At 44.9% G+C, this 9,658-nt stretch overlaps 1 protein-coding gene across 1 annotated transcript; it reads left to right on the top strand.

Moving 5' to 3' along the window:
* The first annotated feature begins 300 nt into the window (after positions 1 to 300).
* Positions 301 to 2,339, top strand: Tmem174 (transmembrane protein 174). The gene is made up of 2 exons (XM_005386074.2): positions 301 to 1,333; positions 1,523 to 2,339. The coding sequence occupies exons 1-2, from the start codon at positions 708 to 710 to the stop codon at positions 1,629 to 1,631; spliced, it is 735 nt and encodes a 244-aa protein (XP_005386131.1). The 5' UTR covers positions 301 to 707; the 3' UTR covers positions 1,632 to 2,339.
* The last annotated feature ends 7,319 nt before the right edge of the window (positions 2,340 to 9,658 follow it).

Genomic DNA, 9,658 nt, shown 5'->3' with positions numbered 1-9,658 from the left:
AAGCCACATGGAGCTGCCCAGGAAAGAACGGGACCTCAGAGCATGGTGAGAATGGTTATTAAAGCTTAAGTATTAGTGTGATTTGAGTGTGTCTCTCCTATCCCCAATTCATAATCCCTAAATTCAAAGGCTGGTGGCTTTTGGAGGTAGATACATTAATGTACCTACCCCATGCTCCAGAGCCTAACCTAGCTTTGCTACTGAATCACCTCATTAGAAATAGATAAACACCTACTATTTAATGGTATGTATATTCCTATCCACTCTAGGAATTTCTACTTAAGATAATATGTATTTTAGCCTGTTTTCTGTTGCTCTAAACTGGAGACAGCTTTGCCATTCTACAAACCTGGCTTTGGTAGGGCAAAACAGGGCCACACAACAGTGAGGCAATTGGCTCTAGCAAAGCAGCTCCTGGCATTCGAGAGGCTTGAGAAGGGTCTTTTGAATGAGTAAATGAGTGACTGTGACTTAGAGGAACAGCCTACCACTAACTTGCAAAGCAGAGACCTCCACTTGCTGGCAATCTGACCAAACTTCAGGCTTCACTTCTCAGACCTTTACTCTTCTACACAAGGTTCAGCCCTCTGTGCGTTATACTCTGTTAAGCACGGGAGCCCAAAGTTCTTTTATAACTAGCCTGAGCCTGCGATTCCCAGCCTCTCCCTGTCCCTTTCCCCTCTGAGACACGGGCTGTGTGAGCAGCCATGGAGCCCAGCAGCAGCCATCCTGATGACTTTCCTCTCAATGTGTTCTCACTTACTCCTTACACGCCCAGTACCGCTGACATCCAGGTGTCTGATGACGACAAGGCAGGAGCCACCTTGCTCTTCTCAGGCATCTTTCTGGGACTGGTGGGAATCACGTTCACGGTCATGGGCTGGATCAAATACCAAGGTGTCTCCCACTTTGAGTGGACCCAGCTCCTTGGGCCCATCCTGCTGTCAGTCGGGGTGACGTTCATCCTGATTGCTGTGTGCAAGTTCAAAATGCTCTCCTGCCAGCTGTGCAAAGAAAGTGAGGAAAGGGTTCCGGACTTGGAGCAGACATCAGGAGGACAATCGTTCGTTTTCACTGGTATCAACCAACCCATCACCTTCCACGGAGCCACCGTGGTACAGTACATCCCTCCTCCTTATGGGTCTCAAGAGCCGATAGGGATGAACACCGCCTACCTGCAGTCCATGGTGAACCCCTGTGGTCTGCTACCCTTCCGAGGGGCAGCAGGTGCCATGCCAAGTCCTCCTCAGTACTGCACCATCTGCCCCCAAGATAACGCTGCATTTGTGGAGGGCGAGGACTCCTCTTCCGTCACGGATGGTGGGAATAGCAGGTATGGTGTGTGTGTACTGCAGCCTCTCCCCTCTCTGCCGTCCCAGCCGTGGTCTGTGCCTGTGTTTGATGTCTGGGGCAGGTGGTAGTGAGTGCAGATCACAGTGCAGCCTGCTGCCCAGGATGGGGACACTGACTCTGGCAATGGTGCCTGGGTGTAATGCACCTGGGTTTTCTGCTCATGTTTCAGGTCCGGCCCTGGTGCTGACCGGCTAGGAGAGACGCAGTTGGAAGAGGAGGATCGTGCCTGCTTCTTCTCTCCTCCTCCTTATGAGGAAATCTATGGCCTCCCTCGCTAGAGTCTCTATTGCTAAGGGAATGAGCACTGAAGTTGTTGTGACCTGACAACTGGAATGTCCTGTACTATTATCTTCAGAAGTCAAAGCAGAGCAGCCCAGGCAGCCTCACAGATATCACCCAAGGTGGGAAAGGGAAAGGAAGCCAAGAGTACAATGTCTCAGATGGGTAAAGATTAGAACGGGTAGGAAAAGTTCCTTCAGATACAGTGGCAAATTCTCTCAGGTAAGAAATCCTCTGCTTAAGATGCAAGAGCAAGAATTTTCCCTTTCCCTCAACACCCACCTTCTCCCTGTGGGAAGGCATTGGTGTCTCAGTTTTAACTCCAGCAGCCAAGGGAAAATCCTGACTTCTGAGACCCAGGAGCTTCCAGGTGAAAGAAGGGGTGGGAAGGAAGCAGGGACGAGAAAGCAGGCTCAACCAGGGATTGCCCAGTGCCCATCCTGGGCCCCAAAGTGAGCTTGTGTATCCCAAACAGCTTGATCGCCAAGGGGTCTTCTGTGAGGGCTCGTGATATCTTAATGGCTGCAAAATAAGTGAATAAATAAAGTGGAATAAGATAAAGTAATGTCTCCTGCTGGAATAGTATCAGATAGCTGACTCAACCATATGGAAGAAGTAAATGTACAATAATGATGCAAATAAATCTAATATGTTCTGGGTAAATATTCTGGATCCATGAATAAAATCACTGATGTTTTCTTCTGCAAGTCTGAAGCTTCATGTGTGGTGCATATGAATGGGATCTTGGTCTACCCCAGTCTAGGGCCTATGCTGAGCATGAACTTAGCCCAGTGACACACAGACGCCTGGAGACCTGAGAAGTTAAAGTAGAGCTTCTGGGTCAACACTGGAAAGTCGTGCACTATGGAAACAATCTTTATGGCTAAAATGAGCTCATCCTCTTCATAAAAAGACCAATGTCCTTAGTCTCCTTGAATCTGAACTGTATCATAAACAGCCATAATAGACGTACTGACTTTAGAAGAGATAGTTTAAAACAGTGTGGTTTCAAAATAAAACATTTTCCTTAGACTACCAAGATGAGGTCACTCCATGAAGGGTGTCTCACCCCAAAGAAAGATACAAGATGTAGAAATTCTTTAAAGTTTTGATACTGAGTTTGTATATGGAGTGATTTTTGCTTTCTGACAGAATTATGTAGTTGGTCAAGAATATGGGTAGCTTAGGCTTAGTATATTATTGTTTTGATTTATTTTATACATTAGGGACAAACCTTTTTAGATTCTGTTTCAAGTTTGATGACAGATGGTGAGACAACATGATTCCATTTATAGATTCAGTTTATTAGCTGTACGCTCCACATGTGCTTGAGACATTGGGTGCCTAGCTGAGGGCTCTTGGAAGTTAGGTGACAAGGACTTGATTGGGCATCACTAGTGGCATTCCAACACATAAATAAATGACTTGGGTCCCCCAGGCCTGTCTCACTTACCATTTTCCTCCATCCTCACCTACCCCATGATTTTTATATATAGTGTGATTTCGAAAATATGGTCAGTGTTTAAATTTGTAAAAATGTATTACAGTAAATGACATATTGGGATTAATCCCCCTCAAAATCTTTCCCCACACTTCAAGCACAGTTATCCCATCTTTCTTGCCACCTTCTTTTTTTTTATTTTTTTTTTATTTTAAAGAGTAAAAGAAGGATAACATAATAATAGGGGGAGCTTACCAAATTACAGACAAAGTGGTAGGAAATTATCAATGGTTATTGTTTTATATATTGTTGTCTACAAGATAGTTTATCAGGAAAATAAATAGACAAATAATAGTGAGTTACAGACAAAAGAGGTAGGAGATTACCAATAGTTGTTGTACTATACTTAGGTATCTTCAAAGTGGCTTCTAAAGAATATAAATAGAACTATACATGAGTGACCTACTGAATAATCATTCAATAATTCTCAATGGTTGTTGTAGGAAACACATAATAATAAACATGGATCCATTTATGAAATAGGATAGGAACAATACAAACATTACAGAGTTATGGCCAGATTAGTAGGAAAATATCAATGACTGCTGTAATACATGGTGATATCTTCAAAGTGGTTTTTCAGGAAGACAGAGATACACAAGAAGGATCTAACAAGTAGTTACAGCCTAAGGGTTGTCAAAAATCAAGTGAGCCGCCTGGGCAGAAAGCCATTTTTTGTAGTGTTTTCTCTCCAGCCTCCCATCGCATTGGGACCCCACAACCAGTTAGTGTCCTCTCCCCAGCTGTCAGCACAGGCAGAAGGAATCCTCCTGCAGACTTCTCTGGAGCTCCAACACAGCCTGTACTGTCAGGGGAAGAATGGCTTCTAGGGAGTCTCCGCAGGTATTGTGCAAGGTCCTCCTGGTTTACAGCTTCCGAGCAGCTCTCATGACCCCAGTCCACAGGACCTCTGACTCCTCAGGCTTAGTCTGCATTCTCATGTTCTCCAAGGCCTTGTTCAGCAGCTGCTCCTCCACTGACTCTGAACCTTTCTGGCAGGAGCAAGAGTGGCCCATTGTATGGCATGTATTCCCAGGGATTTTTCAGTGTTTGAATGATTCACACACGTCTGTGGGTGGGCATCTGCAGCTGGTGCATGGTGGGCCAATTGTGTCATTGTTTCTCTGTGTCATGATAGTTCTCAATTGAGCGGCTGCGGCTGGCCTAAGGGCCGGCGTGCAACAGCGCTCGCTGCCGAATGGCTCCCTGTGCGCCAGGGGCCCTCCCTCTGGGGGCCAACAAGGCAGGAAGCTAGCCAGCCGGAAGACCGGCACTCCCCGCCTGTGGCTCCCCCTGCGCTGGGGGCCCCCTCTTGCCACCTTCTGAAGTAGTTCTGGAAGTTTTCTTTCATGTCCTCAGTTGCACAGTTGTGGCTGCCTTGATGTCCGAAGTCAATTTAAAACCTCGACCTTTGACAGTCATTTTGACTTTGGGGAAGAGCAAAAAGTCACACGGTGCCAAATCTGGTGAATAAAGTGGATGACACATCGCAATGTTTGGATTTGGCAGAAATTGCCATAAATAAAAGACCAATGAGGTTTGATCATAAAATATGGTGAATGTTTAAGTTAAAGCATTTATTAAAGCATTTATCACACATTACCATTGAATGCCCTCCAAGTACCCCAAATACTCCCTCTCACTTTGAACACAACCCATCATTCTTGGCAATGTGTCTTTTAGTGTTATAATTTTTTAATTTATTTTTTTTTCCAGTACCGGAATCAAACTCACAACCTCGCACTTACCAGGCAGGCTCTGTGCAGCTGAGCTAAATCCTCAGCCCCTGTTATAATTTTTTAAAATTTAAACATTCACTATATCTTTTGATCACCCCTTGTACTAATAGATTTGAGTCACAATAAACATCAAAAGAGGCTCAGAAGAGAAGAATGTGTTCATGAAGGGCGCTGTGCGTGGAAGCAGGGGACTGCAGGGCAGCCAGTTTGGCTTAGTGAAGCTGGGAGTGTGGGCTGGGCAGGAAAGTGGCCCTGGGGGTTTTGAGCTGCAGGCAGCAGAGGTGTGGGATCCACTGTTCCTGTCCCTGGTGCCACCGCAGAGCTCATTTATGCTCCTAACAATAGTGCTGGAATCTCCTTAGTCATCTCATGGTACAGGTGGGGCCTGCAACAGTCAGGATCAGCAAATGGGCTTTGTGCATTCATTTCACATCTACTTACTGTGCATCTAGTCTGTGTCAGGAATAGGGCCATGACAGATCAAACCAACAAAACAGCAGACATGGCTCTGCCCACAGAATTTCTACTCTAGGAAGGGGAGCAGAGACTTATTAATTATCTGGGTCGTCTATTAATTAGCCTCTCTCTGTCCACAAGTGGAACTCCAAGGGTCATAAAGCTTGCCTGAGGATGAGAAGTCAGGGCCGTTGCCTTGGTAACCCCAGGGAGTGCCATTTACAGGGACAGCCAAGTGGCTGGGGTCAGTTGGCCTAAAAATACCAACCTGGGACCTGAAGGACCTGTGGCTGCCTGCTCAGCAAGGAGGAGGGTGCAGCACTCACGGTAGGAGCAGTCTGGCCGTATGAAGCAAAGCAGCAATAGAAGGCACCTTGTGGGTTGTACAAGCTTTATTTCCCTGCTGCCATCACCCTCACACAGAACCCTTCCAGTACCCAAAAGTCACACCCACAGGCTTTCAACCCTGCCGTTGTATCTTTATTTTGGGGTTTCAGAGGCCGACATGGAAACCCACTGCAGGGCTCCACCAGGTCCTCTGGTGTCCTGAATAGAAGGATGATGTTCCCAACAGAACTTCAGGCTTGTCATCCAGATAGCTGCCTCCGACCCCTCCTCAGTGCTGTGTGGGGTACAGAGTATGAGACTGTGATAGGGGACAGTGAGCCGCAGCCAGTCTCTGGGTCCGCTGTCCAAGCTCAGCAGAGAGTGGCACTGGCCTGGAGCAGATTCCTGAGCCTGTGGGGCCCTGTAGACCTTGCCTGCCTTGTGAGACATTTTAGGCTTTGTCTGAAGAGCAGCTGGGAAGCCATAGATAGGCATGTTTGATGAGGAAGCAGCTACCATCAGATCCTGGATGTTTACTGGACAGAGCACCGCCCAGAAGGCATATGTGCACGGAACAGTGACCTTGCTGCGGGAATTCAGAGCTAGTGACCAGGACTCACTTTCCCTGTTCTCTTGGCCTCCAGTGTGGCTGTGTGGGTGAGCAATCTACAGATAATTCAGAATGAGGTTAAAAGGTCTGTTAATCAAAGGAAATGACTTTTTCTGTTTGTTTGTTTTTTGAGACAGGGTCTCTCTGTATAGTCCAGGCTGGCTTTGAAGTCACTGTGTACCCCAGGTTGGCCTCACAGTCCTGGCCATCCTCCTACCTCAGCCTTCTGAGTGCTGGGATCACAGGTGTGCCCCACTACACCTGGCCAGGAAATGACTTTTTAAAGAACTCAACATATCTGGAAACATCTTTCAGGAGCCAAATGGGGCAGAGCTTTTGGCTGGTAAGACTGATAACAAGTGATGATTTTGAAGGGGCAAGAAAGAGAGCATTCAGATTTGAGAAATGAAGCCCCAGTGCCCATGGGAAGACATTTGCACATGGTGCTTGGGGTATTTCTTTTCCCCTTTGGGTCATTGGAGGCGCTAATCTCTTCTGGAACCTGGACCTGGGCCTGGGCCTGCACTTCTTTCTCTTACCTTTTTATCCCACTGAGCTGGGATGGGTTTGAATTTCTACTCACCATGTGGTTCTGTTCCACAAAACCAGCCCTTTCAATACCCTCCTCTCTCTCTCCGCATAAAAACAAAGCCTCTTGTTAATGGACACTGACCTTGGGTGTCTGTTTTCAAGTTCAGGCCTCTGCGGCTCCCCTTGGTCTCATTTACTGTTAGATCAGTGGGGTGAGATTCTGCTGAAGTCAAATATTGCGGGTGGCTCTCTCCCAAGCAGAAGTCCTTTCCCATAACCAAGGGTGACACCTTCTTGCCAACACAGAGAAGAGGGGCTCCCCAACATGTCACAGAGGCTGGCGTGGTCCAGAGCTCAGTGGTGTCCCTGCCTGTCCCCTGGCCGCTGAGTGACTGTGCTCTCAATACTGAATCCTCAGAGGGAATTGTGCAGGGCCCTGTGTGCAACACAACTGAACTCCTTTCCTGCTGAACAAGAAATGTGAAATGCATGCATGAAGAACCTTCCAACAGACAATAAGTGACTAATCCCGCTTGTTAGCTGTTCTACTGTTGTTAATGTGATGAAAAATTTCAAATACAAAAATAGAACAGCATACTTACCTGGCAAGGGAGATACCCTGATCACGCAGGTAGTTTTCCCAGGGTGAGGCTCATCCGTTGCACTCCGGATGTGCTGACCCCTGTGATTTCCCCAAATGCAGGAAACTCGCCTACATAATTTGTGGTAGTGGAGGAAAAAATAGAACAGTATATGAAACCTTATGTAGCTACCACCTGACTTCAATAGCCCTATATAGCCTTACCCATTATCAATTCAATTTTAAAGCAAATCCAAGTCATCAAATTATTTTATCCTAAAATATTGAATAATATATCTTTAAAATATGAAGACTCAAAAAACAATTACAACACAAGTATCCCACCTAAAAATTTACAATAACTTTGATGTCATTAGATATTTAGCCTGTATTTGATTTCCCCAATCATTTTATTTCTTTTTTTTTTTCCTTTGTTTGGCTTGGATCAAGATCCAAACAAGGTCAGATTTTTGTTAAATGCATCCTAAATTTCTAGCAGCTTTATACTCCATTTGGGGAGGCAGTTTGCAAATTCATGACAGGAGATTCATATTTACTAATTTTTTTTTTTTTGGTACCAGGAATCGAACTTAGGACCTCAAGCTTACCAGGCAGGCACTGTGCCATTGAGCTATATCCCCAGTATATTCATTAAATTTTTTATTATTTCCTTTATATTTCCACTGTCTTTGTAAGTCTAGGACCACACTAGAATTACCCACCCCAAGAATTAGGTTTTTTCCCACTATTAGAATATTACTAGAGTTTTTTTTTTTTCTAAACACAGTCTTAAGAAATACATGAAAAAAGAAAGGATCTTTGAGTGTTTAGTCGAGAATTTTTGGTCACAGAATAGCTTCAAGATTATCAGAAGACCTTGACAACCTTCAGCATTTTGGGCTTGGCTGGCAAAGTTTTTAATAGGAAAATGTTTTTCCTTAGGGACTATAAAACCTCCTTTGAAAATCTCAAAAGCACAAACCAGATCTCATCTTTAAGAAATAAAAAAGCAAAGCGTCTTGCTCTGCATTAAAATATTACTTGGTACAATTTAACTCTCAGAGGTTATTGACTGTGGGCCTCTTACCAATGAATTCTCAACACTCCTCAAATTAGAAAAGAATATATTTTCTGGACATGCCTACCATTCTTCCTTTGAAGTTGGAAATGTGTAAGTGTGTGCACACGTGTGTGCTCACCTACACGCTCTTATAGAAGATGATTTATGGATTTCTTCCCCACTTACTACTTGTAAATCATCAAGATTTTTATGTCCCAAGCAGTCAGCAGTTGGTTATAAAATCAACAGAAAGCTGTACTAAATAAACCTTTGCTGGATTGCTCTTAAAGAATTGATGACATTCTGAAAGTGAAGACAACTCCTCAGAAATCATTCTCACCCACTTCTGGAAAGCCAAAAAGTTCTCAGATAGGGAATTTTGTTGGCTTTGAGCTTTTAAGAAGATGAATTGCAAGATGAATGGGTAAGGAAATCCATTTCCTAGGATCCGAAGCTTTTTTATAATCAAGAATTTGCCCATTGTTGCAAAACTTACACACGTGTACATTATAGACACAAAAAATGTGTTCTGGAGTCTGCTCTATACTTAGGTGTAAGAAGATACAGATCGTCCTGTACTACCCTGCATTCATTAATTAAAAGAACATAATTTTAAAAGTGTATATATCTATTCATGTATATATTCAAATTTTCTTAAAGAGTACATTAAATTGTTAATAATTATTTCTGGGATGGAGGACGGGTGACTTATCGCTCACTTTAATCCGTGGTGGTTAATGAATTTTTTTATTCCTGATGTGTCTATTACCTTATTCATAACAGTATTCGTAGAATAGAGGAGGAAGGGAGGGAAATGATCTCTCTCCCTGCACTTCTGTTCAGCTCATTTTCTTGAGTCAACCTCATCTTGAGTCCTAGAGTAAATAATTTTCATTGCCCCTGCTGTTATATGCGCACAGATAAACACGCAAGACAGAGACAAAAAAGGGACGCGTCTGTGCATTTGTGTGTGCAGACACTGCACAGAATCTGAGCGACGCTCCACGTGGTCACAGACGCACGAAGTCTCAGAGCACAGCAGAGCGTGCACGAAAGGTTTTCAGGTGCCGTTGCTCAAGTTCCCCGGGGACAAGGTCCAGGGTGACAGCCCACACCCTCCAAGTGCTGGGCCAGGTTACCGCCCGGGCCTGGCTTCGAGTTTCCCAACCCCGCCCTGCCCCACGGCCACGCCCCGGAAAGCTGTTCAGGGTAATTTGCGGTC

This window comes from Chinchilla lanigera, unplaced genomic scaffold (genome assembly GCF_000276665.1).
Source record: "Chinchilla lanigera isolate Chin_1 unplaced genomic scaffold, ChiLan1.0 scaffold00024, whole genome shotgun sequence".
Lineage (NCBI taxonomy): Eukaryota > Metazoa > Chordata > Mammalia > Rodentia > Chinchillidae > Chinchilla > Chinchilla lanigera.
Note: the sequence above shows the minus strand (reverse complement) of the source record. Positions and strands in the feature narration are given on the sequence as shown.